The sequence below is a fragment of the Oncorhynchus mykiss genome, chromosome 6, assembly GCF_057628025.1.
Source record: "Oncorhynchus mykiss isolate SJ-2025 chromosome 6, ASM5762802v1, whole genome shotgun sequence".
Taxonomy (NCBI): Eukaryota; Metazoa; Chordata; class Actinopteri; order Salmoniformes; family Salmonidae; genus Oncorhynchus; species Oncorhynchus mykiss.
The window spans coordinates 58073808-58086651 of record NC_143027.1 but is presented as its reverse complement, the minus strand read 5'-3'; the positions used below and the strand labels follow the sequence as shown (position 1 = coordinate 58086651).

The following is a 12844-nucleotide window of genomic DNA, read 5'->3' as shown; positions in this document are numbered from 1 at the left end:
TCTCTCTCTCTCTCTCTCTCTCTCTCTCTCTCTCTCGCTCTCTCTGTCTCTCTCTGTCTCTCTCTGTCTCTCTCTCTCTCTCTCTCTCTCTCTCTCTCTTCTCTTCTCTCCAGGTAATGATTTGTTCCTTGTTGCGGTACATGAGCTGGGCCATGCCCTGGGCCTGGAACACTCCAACAACCCAATGGCCATCATGGCTCCTTTCTACCAGTGGATGGAAACGGACGACTTTCAACTGCCCGAGGATGACCTCAGAGGAATACAACAGATCTATGGTGAGTTGGCCCTCTGCGACAAAACTACTGGTATATGGACCTGATAATGTTGGCTGTAAGAGCTATAACTGCAAGTGGGGAGTTCCAGCCCTGGGTACCCCTGTGTTTAGAACCCTGATTGAAGTTGGAATAGTCTGTGTCTGTGTTTCCACTCTACATGCCTCCTCCCCACAGCTCTAAGTGGAAAATCAGCCTGCTGACTCACATATCCACTTATCTAGCTTGGGCAAAACCAGGACACAGCTACCAATTATGAGATCAGTTGGAGGACAAATCTCTGAGCCCTTGATTTCCTTTTAGGACTTTGGAGTGGAGAGTAGCCTCTAACTGCTTTTATTTCATGCGTTTATCACTTTATCTTCTTTAGGTCAGCCAGACGGTACACCCACCCAGGCTCTTCCCACTGTCACTCCTCGCCGGCCAGCCCAGCCAGACCCCAAACCCCCCAACTCTCCCCCCAAGTCACCCCCCAACTCTCCTCCCAACCCTCCCCCTAGATCTCCCCCTAACGCCCCACCCCGGAGGCCAGACAAGCCCCGCACGACTGACCGCCCAGACCACTACGGCCCAAACATCTGTGAAGGAAACTTCGACACGGTCACCATGCTCAGGGGAGAGATGTTTGTGTTCAAGGTGAGGACCTCAGACTGCCTTCCTACACATATGAGATGAGTTGATTCAGTCTCAGCGTGGCTGCAAAGAACAGATTGCTCTTGGATGGCTGCATGACCTACTTACAGTACTGTCACTAGCTGGCTACCACCTGGTTACTCTACCGTGCACCTTAGAGGCTGCTGCCCTATGTACATAGTCATGGAATACGGGTCACTTTAATAATGATTACATACTGTTTTACCCCCTTCATATGTATATACTATATTCTAGTCAAGGCCTATCCTATTTAACTATTGCTAAACATATACTATTCTCCAGATATACTACATATTCTGTCCATATACTGTCTATGGTCTATACATCCCACAACATATATACATATGTATTTATATTTATACTCCAGACTCCCGACATTGCTCGTCCTAATATTTCTGTATTTCTTAATTCCATAATTTTACTTTTTAGATTTGTGTGTATTGTTGTGTACTGTTGGATATTACTGCACTGTTGGAGCGAGGAACACAATAATTTCGCTGCAGACGCAATAGCATCTGCTAACTGTGTGACCGATAAAATGTGATTTGATTTGATCTCGCAGGTCATTTGATCAAAGGCTGGTCTTATTGCAGCCAGTGGGCGTGATAACCATGATGCTGTCTGTCTGTGTCTCTCAGTAGTGCAGTAAAATCTGCTCTCCCCAGGTTAGGATCATCTGGAGAGCCTTATGGGCAGTTGGTTCAGGGCCTGGGTTCAATTGGGCCCTAAGCAGGCTGTAAAACCTCAGAGACGTTCTATTTTATGACATGGAGCCCCGTAAAGAGGAGAGGAGCAGCACTCTCTAGGTCTCAGGTGTGCCTTAACATCCGCAGGACCAACCAGTCCAGGGCTGCGGCGATGGCTCTCGTTTGAACCATTTGTTGGGCCATTTGCCGACAGCTGGAGAGGATTTCACTGTTTATGCTTCAGTTGATGTGGTCGACTCTTCTCTTTTGAATGAAAAGAGCCCGTGCTTGACTTGGACGGGAGCTCGTCGCTGCTGAGTACCGGCACCTAAAATGTTTTACTGCTTAAGCTCCTGCTCTTCATTTAGAATATTAGCTCAAAGGTATCTAGCACCTACATATAAATATAAACAGGGCAGGCACCTGTTTCAGTCCAAGTTTAGCACTGAAAAGAGCCATGTTCCCTCTACTGCACTCCTCTTTCTTTCGACTGTATCTACATAAGTTGGTTGTCTCTTTTTTTTCCCAAGAACTGCCATTTGCCTTGACTTCAGTTATCTGTCTCTCTGGCCAACTGTCTCTGTGGGAGAGGGCAGAGGAGGTGTACATGACAGGCACCATAGAGTTGGAGGGTTATGTAGACATGAGAGCAGGGGGGAAAAGAGTCATCTTTGACTGTGCTGCGCTCTTTCGTCATCACGCTTCATCTGAAGTAGTATACAGCAGCTTTACGACAGACTGTAGCTTCACAAAGCCGTCTCTCTGCGGATGCCCCCGGCCTATTTTTTTTTAGGAAAGGTACCATGGAGCCCAGAATGTCTCTGACATTGAGTAGTGTTCACAGAAAGTCGCATCTGGTCAGTTCTCTTTTCTCTTGTGCGCCTGTGAGGCTCCACGGTCGGTACATTTGACTAGTACGGGTGTGTTTTTTTCTTCTTCAGAATCGTAATTACACTTCTGTCATCTCTCTTCTCTTCCTGCCTCTTCGTGTTGGAGTAGATTAGATGCAGGGCAGGTCTGCTTTAAATGATGCTCTGCTCACTAACAGGCTGCGCTTCCCCGCTTGAAGGACAAAAGACAAGAGCTGCTGCCAGGAGGATGCAACTCTTAGCTTTTACCATTAATGCTGACAGCCAATGCTATTAACTTACCGCTAATGAATGAGTTTGCAGACCTGTGAGGTCGTTTTTGGAAAGCACTCCGAGTCCCACACTGAGAGCGCGATTTTCCCTCTTGTACCGTTTCAGACGTGTTTTGTGCTGACTTAAAACAAACAGAGCAGTTCAACCAGTTGAACTACTTTATTTAAGTCCAACTCGTAAAATGCTCCTCGTGCAACATGCAGCAAGCCCAAGCCAGTTCCAACAGTAATTGGCACATGCGATATGCTCAGTGCTGTGGTCGTGGGTATTAATAGCCTTCTAGCATTGCCTTTAGTTATTTCATTGTCCGTTCTGGCAGTCTTGTCATGTAGTGCAGGCTTTCGGATGCGCTTGGGAGCCCGACCACCCAGCAGCAGGCTTCTCCCGAACCCCAAACGCTGCTGGAACAGAGCCTGTGTTAAAGTCAGGTGACAGAGAGAGTACGGGCGTGCAGCTGTTTCCCCCACCTTTTAAATGGGACTCAATGTGGCCTCTCTTTCTCTTTCTATAGACGGGACCCTGCCCTCTCTTTTAGACACTGCAGAGTGTGCCATGGTGGTGAAAGGGAAAGGGGGGGGCGTGGAGAGGGGTGAGGTTAGTGGATGTAGAGGAGGAGGGAGGGGTGGGGGCTGGGTGTTAGAACAGACGGTTTTAATTTAGAGGCCCTTGGCTGCGTTCCTGGGTCTGGTTTCTATATTAGACAGATCTGAAGTAATCTCAAGCTCTGGGCCTGAGCCAACGAGATGGAGGGAATGTGAAGGTCAAGCTCGGACGCCCACCGCACCATGTGACTAGGGACTTACTGAGGACGCACTGACAGAGAGAGAGAGAGAGAGAGAGAGAGAGAGACAGAGAGAGAGAGAGAGAGAGAGAGAGACAGAGAGAGAGAGAGCATGTGTGCGCAGATGTGTATGTAGCGTATGTAGTGAATGCGTTATTGAAGTATTTCTCCTATTGATTGATCCAAACTGTTGAACGTGGCTGTGAAGACTTCCTCCTCCAGGCAATGTGCTGAACAGGCTCTGATAGAGAGGAGAGGTTCAGGAACTATCAGGCACATGGCCCATCATGTTTGGCACTCTCTGTTCCTATCTCCCATATGTTTCTGCTGTTTACTGACTGCGTGATGGTACTAAACTGCTGATACGCAGTGTTGTGTCCATTTCTGGTGTGCAGGCAGCAGCTCCCAGCTAGGTCTGCAGCTCCAGAGAGCCATGTCACAGGCAGGCAGGGTCAGAGGTTAGAGGTCAGGCTGAGCAGTAGAGCTCCAGTGGATGTGCCCTCTAACGGCTCTCCCCGCTCTTTTCTGACAGGGTCGCTGGTTCTGGAGGGTGCGGAGGAACAGGGTCCTGGACAACTACCCAATGCCCATTGGTCACTTCTGGAGGGGACTGCCTGGGGACATCGATGCAGCCTACGAGAGACACGATGGGAAATTTGTCTTCTTTAAAGGTATTTGTACTCTCCTAATCGCACGTGCACGCACACGTAAGACTACAAGCAGGCGCGGAGGCATACATACGAACGCGCGCGCGCACACACACACACACACACACAGTCAGTCATTGTTTTTTTTTAGTTTTTATTAGGGTTAAACAGAGGAGAAATAGTCCAACTCAGAGGCCTGGAATAGTGGTTGTTAATGTGTTGAAGTAGCAGCAATGACAAAACAACTGAATGCTTTGGTTACACTATAATGAAGCATTGTTGCTGATCCTAAAATAGATTCACAAACATTGTTTCAGTCCTCTGCGTGTGCAGTGTGTGCATTTTCTTTTCACGCCAGTGTGCCTTGGAGATCAAACCTAAAGCTGTTAGTGTTTTCCACATTACAATTGAATTACAGTTGAGCAGTGAGTAAACATTGCTAGTTCCACAATCAACATTTATTTCTGCAGATAGTAAGTGTTCCTTGATCTCCACATTCACTTTAGCATGGATCCCCCAAATGTATTGTAACCTCGAGTAGTATATTACGGACAAACAGTCTTTGGATTGATCGAAGAGATGATGTCTCTGTCTAAATGGAGAAGATAATGACATCGTCAAGTTGAAATGGGAGGACTGGAGATCCCTAGAGTTTTGCACTGCAGTGCAATTCGGATTTGGCTAGACATGAGATCTCCTTGGTGGCAGTGAATGCCCATTGGCTCAAGCTGTAATCCTCCCCAGACTCCTCATTCGGTCACAACTACCTCGTTCCTCCCTGCGCCGTTGCCATAGAAACCGTCCCATGCCCCCAAACACTTTAGGTTTTAACTTTCATTTAGATCATTTTCCCTCATTAGGTTGACATAAAAAGTGCTTTTGCTGCTATACGATTTTTCGCCCAGACTTCATTGCGGTTTTCTATTGATTTCCCCCCCACCTCCTCCTCAATTGTTAAACCACAAATGTAATAATATCCTTAGGAGAACCTACTCAATATGATATGTCTGTAGAGGTTATTATAGATCCCGCTGGCATCACTTTGTTCCATGAATTTTGTAACCAGAAACAGTGAAAGACAGATGAAGATAGCGAAAATGCTTTTTGGGGAGACATTTGAGCTGTAGCTTTTTAAGACAGCTGGCTCTCCCTGAGAAAGTCTTCAGGGCAAATGATGTCATTGGCAAGGCCTTCTGAAATTTGGATGACAGCCATAGCAAAGAAACGAAGGGACCAAAAGTTGGCCTGCAACATCTGGCAAATGTGAGGGAGAGAGTTGCATCAGCCGTTTGTCTCCAGATGCTGACTGCAAAGGTTTTGTTTTCAATGTAGAACTGGGCCAGGAGAATAGAAAGCAGGGCATGCGGGATGGTGCCTCTGTGTCTAACATACTGTAAAACAATAAAAGAAAAGGACTCGCCATGTCCTCGACATTTCCACTCGAACCACTTCAAATGGATTATATCTAACCAAAGCTGTGCATAAACACAATTTCACTCTCTATTATGTCCATTATTGGTGCATGCTAGCCAGCAAATAAACAAGACTGTAATGTAATGGCGGGTTAACAGTTTCCATAGCGATCTCCAGGTTTGTGAGTGGTAGTTGTTGGAAAGGGAAAGTCCCTATGCTCCACAAAGTACCGTTAACCATGAATGCCTTTCTCCCTCCCTCTTTCTCTCCATCCATCCCTCCCTCCTGAATTATTATGTCCCACAAAATATCTGTCTTCCCTTTCCTGACGTATCTGTTCCCCCACCCCTCCTACACCACTGTACTTCTCTCCTCCCCCTTCCTCTCCTCCACCTGTAGAGAATAAGTACTGGTTGTTCAGGGAGGCAAACCTGGAGCCTGGTTACCCCCAGGAGCTGACAGACTACGGCAGGGACATCCCCTATGACAAGATAGAGACAGCCATCTGGTGGGAACCATCAGGCTTCACATACTTCTTCAAAGGAGACTGGTAAGGAAGGGACTCTCCCAGTTATCTGTGAATTGTTGCCCTTTTCCATGTTGACCGAAGGAGTTTCCATCATGCGTTCACTACTGTAAATTGTCTTCTATTTTTTGGGGGCTACGGAATATGTTTTTGCACGATTACGATCACATCATCTCTTGGCGTGTGCTGACTGCTTTTTTTGGGGGGGCTTAGAAGACACATACACCCTGAGTTCTACATTAATGCCTGATTTAACATGCATGCTGTATAGGGGTTTAACATACTGTTATTCTCTCCCTCTCGTCTCTAGGTACTGGCGCTTTAACGAACAGTCCCGTGCGGTAGACAAGGACTACCCCAAGCCAATCAGTGTGTGGGGCTCTGCGGTCCCGTCCTCTCCCAAGGGGGCTTTCCTCAGCGATGATGGAGGTGAGAGAGGCGAGAGGGGGGCCAAGAGAATGCCAGTAATGAACACTCTAAACAAAGGAGAAGGGTGGGTCTGGTCAATCAGAGAGAGAGCGAGAGGGGGAGAGAGGGATGGAGAGAAAGAGAGCTTAGTGTAGGGTTGATGAGCTGAGTAGGGGGAAAAAGTGACATTAATTTGAAAGGATGAAGAAAAATAAGGTGTTTTTTTTGCTGCCTTTCTTTTCCCCAGAACCGTACTGTGTTTACTGCCTCAATCAATGCCGTGGATAAGTATTTGATTATCATAATAGTGTATTTAGTACTCAACATGCTGCCCCTGTCTTCCCCTCCCAGCTTATACATATTTCTACAAGGGATCCAAATACTGGAAGTTTGACAACCACAGGATGAAGAGTGAGCCGGGCTACCCTAAATCCATCCTGAGGGACTTCATGGGCTGCAGTGTGGACCTGGACCCAGACAGAGACAGGGATACCGACGCAGGCCGCAAGGTCCCCGAAGTGGATCGCCCGCCCTTCAACCCTGACGCAGGCCGGGACAAGGAGAAGGACAAGGAGCGGGACAAGGACCAGGACCGTACCAATGATGTAGACTATAAGGACGAGAGAGAAGAGGAGACCAACGAGGTGGACGTGGTGCTGAAGATCGACGAGAGTGAGACGCGCACTATGAACATCATCATGGTGACAGTACCCCTGGTCCTGGTGCTGTGCATCCTGGGACTGATCTACGCCATCATCAACACACTGAAGAGGAAAGGAACTCCCAAACTTCTGGTCCACTGCAAACGCTCCATGCAGGACTGGGTGTGACCTCTGACCCACTTAATGACCCCCCCCCCCCCCCCCACAACCTGAACCCTACCCTCATACCTCTATCTCTATCTTCTCATCCAAAACATGGTAGTAGAGACATACGTGCAAATACATACACACACATGACGCACGCGCACACACACGCACGCACGCACACACACACACACACACACACACACACAGCAAACATAAACACATACACCTAACTCGTTCCCCTCCCATGGTGCTCTACCCAATGAGTTGACTGTAGTCTATTTATATCAGAAAGTTTGCACATTGTTTTTTGTTTTTGTTTGGTTCATATTGTGTGTGTGTGAGTCTTTTTTTCTAAACCAGGAAGTGTCTGCATTATTCTCTCTCTCTCTCTGCCCGTTACAGTGGGTTTCTCTGAGATAACTTCCATCTGGTTCTTGGATTAGCCTTTGAAAGGAAAACAGAGACTTAACAGAGCGATAGAGAGAGAGACTGCAGCACAGAATGAAGGGAGTGAAGGAGGTTTGATTCTGTGAAAAGCAGAGAGCCCCCCCCCCCCATCCCTCTCCCACTCCTCCCTCCCACCTCCTCCTCCCTCAGGACTCCTACAGCTGAAGCAGGCCTACTGCACGTCAGGTATCAACAGGAGAGAGATCAGTGTAAATAGTGTCACTTTTTGAACTGCAACTCACCCAATGCCTTTTGTCACTACACCTTCCATGTTGAACAGCCACTAACTGAACTTTTGGTTTTCTCATCTGTTTTTAATTCAAGGGCACCATGGATGATATTGGAAATCTTGTCCATACTTTATAGACAACTTTCACAAACGTTTGGCTCATTCAACCAAACATGGTCCCGTGGTGCCTTTTTTTAATTTCTAACCTTGTTTCGGTCCTATTAACCGTGGTAATGAGAGTTTGAGTTGTTATGATTAGGGAAGGGTTGGAAAAGAAAGGTGCTTCTTTCCTATTTTTTTTTATTTTTTTAAGACAAAGGCAATTCACTGTGAAATGCCTCTGTGTGGGACTTGGAGGAGCAGTTGAGGTGCTGAGGTAGGAGAGAGACAGGGGGTATTGAACGAATATCCACTGGGCATAAACAAATTGAATCAATGTTGTTTTCACATCATTTCAATGTGAGGATGTTGAATCAAGGTGGGAAAATGATTGGATTTGCAAAAAGTCACCACGTAAGGGAAACAAATTTTTCCACCAAACTTTTAACCTAAATCCAACCCAGCTAGCACATTTGGTTCCTTGGAGGTTGTGGGAACAGACGTTTTTGGTTATCCATTGGTTCTGGGAAAGAAGCCAAACATTTCCTGAATAGTAAAACGGAATGTCTTTTAAACGTTCTGAGAATGGAAGTGAACATTTTGCCTGTTCTGGGAACGTTCATTTGTAGGTTGCAGGGAGGTTGTGAGAACGTTTTACTATGGTTCCCTGAAAGTTTTCCTGTGAGGTTTTATTAATGTTCTAAGGTGGAAATAGTAGGTTATTTGAAGGTAATTAAATAAAGTTCTGGGAATAAGACTTTTAATACTACTGCTATCTTAGGTTAACTGTTTTGAACTCCATGTACAGATAGGACACATGGAAATTCACCTTCTTAGGAACTTATGATATTCTACTCTCTCTCCATGGACTTATAGGTCCATTGATGCTGAGAACGGAATGTATGTTTTTAAATAACATTCTTAGAACGTTCTTTGAACGTTACTAATGTTTTATTGTGGGATTTTATGGAACCTTTTATTCATGTTTCTGAGAAGATTACTTTAAATAGAAATTTGAGGAAACCTGCAGAAAACTTTATGCTGAAGTACTGAAATTCCCACGGAAGAACGTTGTTTCTTAACGTTCTCTGGACGTTCTGAGAACATAGCTTTCAATAGAACCATGAGAAAACCTGTCGAAAAAGTTATTCTGAAGTACCGAAATTCCCACAGAAGAACTTTGTTTCTTAACGTTCTCTGAACAATTGGAGAACATTACTTTAAATAGAACCATGATGAAACCCATAGGAAACAGTACTGACATTCCAACCTAAGAAATATAAGGTTCTCAGAACTTTATGAGCTAGCTGGGTACCCTGCACCATTCCCAGAACATTTTGGGAAGGTTTTATGCAAAATAACCAGAGGACAACCACGCTCTCACCAAGCTCAAAGAAATGTGATTCTCAGAACATTATGTGCTAGCTGGGAATGACATGCTGAAATGTTTTGTTGATTTCATGTTGAATTGAAGTTAGTTGACAACTCAACCAAAATATAAATCAAACTAGAGTTTGAAATAACGTCTGTGCCCAGTAGGTAAGAGATTGACTGACACTTTTCATCTGAGAAATACTTGGAACCAGCGATACTTCAGCCTCCTGAAATGTTTTAATAAATATAATTCAAGTAATGCACCACACAATGAGCCCTCTCTCTGTAATACCCTACTCCCCTAGATTTAAATAGATTGGAGGGCTTTCTCTCTCTCTCTCTCTCTCTCTCTATCTCTCTCTCTCTCGCTCTGAGCTTGGTCTAGAGAAGTATTCCTCTGAACATACTCAGAAAATGTCAGCACATCCTCTCATTTAAAATAGCAGGTGTTTTAAAATATTGTTAACCTCCAGCCTATAATCTTAGGCCTTCTCTGGACCAAAGCAGGCTTCTTTTCATTTTCTGAGAGGTCCAAACGGAGAGACAGACTTTACCAGAGAGGGAGAAGGGGAACGAGAGAGGGCGTGAGAGGCTAGAAATCTACATAGGGAGTTCAAAGACAGAAACCTTATCTGTTAAGTGTTTGGGAAGTCTTACAGTCTGTTCCTGGATTGTTTTACCCAGATGTTGGTGATTGTTGGAGGGGGTTGGGGAGGCTGCAAGGCAGGCTGAGTGAGAGACCAGAGGTCCATTCCTACAGCTGAGTAAGGCAGTAGGGGGAGTGAGGGAGAGGAGCTCACTGCGGGGCTCTTCCTGTAAGGATTATTATTGGCACTGTATCCCGTGACCCACATTCACTAGCTCCAGAGAAGGAACTGTGGAGTCTATTCTCTGATACCAAAGGGAAATAGTAGCACGCAGTGTATGTAAACTTCTTTATTTCTCACATTGTTATGTATTCCCTATGCTCTTGTCTTCGACCACAAAGGCGCATGTACAGTATGCATACGTCTGGTAGATTTACTAGCAGCCCAAAAGATACTGAGAAAGGATTTGCTGTAAGGTAGAGATAAGTCATTTCCCTACACTCAGATACCTGGCAGCTTTCACTGTTTACCATCCGTCAAACAGTAGTTGTGATGAACATGTTTGTCTGGGGCATCGACGGGGGTGGGGTAGGTGCACTGAGGATGCGTGAGATGCTTCAATAATACCACTGAGATGGGGGAAGGCCAGTTAAAAGGGCTATTATAAATATTATTGACAGCGGAGAGGAATCACTGTCATGAGAGGTCCTGCGTGTGTCAGTGATGGATCCCCGCTCGATGGGGTTGCTAGGAGACCGCCTCTGCCCATTGCCCTCTCATTGTGCTGCGAGGTTGAGAGGGGACTTAATCAGAGGTAAAAGCCTTCCCTCTCTCTTCTCCCCCCTGACTACCCCACCCGTCCCCATCCACCCACCCATCCTGTCCAAATCAATGGAAAAATCACCATCAGCAGGCCTAGAAGGTATCTGGACAAACTCAAAAAATGCTCACTCATTGTCTGAGACCCAGTCCATGCCTTACTTGCTCTCTCTTTATCTGGGATAGCTAGTGTCTTTGTGCCTGTATGGAGTAGACTATCACTGCGAGTCCCAGACCTTTGTGGCTGTTTGTGTTCCTAGTATGTCTGTCTCTTAGTGTGGATTTAGTTTCCAACTGTTTCTCGGTGTGTCTGAGACGTCTCCCCAATAAGACACTGTAGTCCCCAACGATGCCTGCCGTAGAACTAGCTCAAGCAGATGCAACGGAAATGTGGGAAATTTCACAAAGAAACTGCCTGCTTGAAGGCAACTAGAGCCTTTATAAGAGCACTCTGGGATTGAGTCCAAGACTGCTTTGTTTTTTTCCTTTTTTCTTTTGTTTTCCATGAGAATTGTTTGGAACACTACAGCAATGAAAAATACAGTTAAGAAAAATACAGCAATGAAAAATACAGCAATGAAAAATACAGTTATGAAATATTATGTCAGGGATTGATTGAGGTATCAACACCCTCTGTGTATGTGTTTGGTGTGAGTTTTTTCGAGTGCTATTACTCTGTAGTCGCCTCTAGTACCTTTACTCTAGCCTTACAGTATCACTACTTGCTCTCTCTCTCTCTGTTCAACACCACTCTACTCTTCTGCGCTCGTCTGGTCTTCTCTGCAGCCCGTCTAGGCCCTGCCTTGGCCCCAGGGGGACTGTAACAATGGTCTCTCTCACAAAGTGCAGCATTGTCCTCCATGCTGTCATTGCTCCGGCCCAGCAGGAAGGCAGGCTGAGCCCTAGGCCAGGATCCGGATGCTTCCTTCCTCCCACAATCCCACTCTGTCCCTCCCCGCAGCTCTGTCATGGCCAGGGAGGGAGCAGAGCAGCCAAGGCGGTCTGATGTTTTGTATCCAAGATAGAGAGGAACCCAGCAGACTATGTTGGTTCTATATATTCCGTTAGTTGTTGTTTGTGGCCAGTGCATTTCACAGGCATCCTGTACAGTTGCTTCATATTGTGTCTAACGGTTAACCACTAGCTTGACAAAATGGTTTTGTTATTCATTGCAATCAACAACCACACAGGATGCCAGACTGCTCTTTGTGGAGAAAAAGAGAGATCTGTTAGAAAGATGACACGATGTCAAGAGAAAGGGGTTCATTTTGATCCCTGCGTTCGATGTCTCAATCCTCTGTTTGATGTCTGTCAAGATCCAGAGGTTGGCGGGGGAAATGATCATTGCACTTCAGTTGAGTCGTCGAAGTCTCGACTCTAGACACACACTCAGTGGGTGTGCATCCCTATCCCAGAGTGCATCTCACCTTACTCACTCAGCTGAGCTTGAACAACTGAAACCACACGCTATTAACTCTCAACTGACTTACGGTAGACTGCTCCTCCCAGGTCCTTGGAAAACCAGGCAACTAAAAGCCTACTAGGCGCAGCGTTACATCTCACAAATGTTTTAAAAACGTTACAGCAATGTTGCGTGAAAGTTACTACCCGGGTAATGCTTCAGTGAGTAGTTTTTTTTATTTTTTTAAACCTCACCACGCCTATTAACATTGATGGGATGAAAATAAAGTTAATTTGTCTGTGATTATCATGATTATTTTGAATATTCATTCAGTTTGTTTAATTATGTGCCGTTTTTTTCTCCGAATTCTTCTTTCAACTTCGTAGGATTTCTTTTTTTGTACTTTGAATAACATTCCGTGTGTGTTTGTATTTTGTTTTGCTGTAGAACGTGAAGGTTTTATACATTTGCGGTGTGTGTTCACCTCCTGTTGAGTGTGTTAACGATCCATGCTGGACATGTACACAATAAAACGCTCTGAAAAACAAA

The 12844-nt window shown here is 45.7% G+C and overlaps 1 protein-coding gene across 1 annotated transcript in view; it reads left to right on the top strand.

The window, feature by feature from the left end:
- LOC110526932 (matrix metalloproteinase-15) overlaps positions 1–12844 on the top strand; it is a 25995-nt gene extending 13151 nt beyond the window's left edge. The window contains exons 5-10 of the mRNA XM_036980588.2: positions 114–275; positions 643–908; positions 4068–4206; positions 5995–6145; positions 6432–6550; positions 6881–12844. Coding sequence (XP_036836483.1) covers positions 114–275; positions 643–908; positions 4068–4206; positions 5995–6145; positions 6432–6550; positions 6881–7359 — 1316 coding nt within the window. The 3' untranslated portion in view covers positions 7360–12844. The remainder of the gene's footprint in view (positions 1–113; positions 276–642; positions 909–4067; positions 4207–5994; positions 6146–6431; positions 6551–6880) is intronic.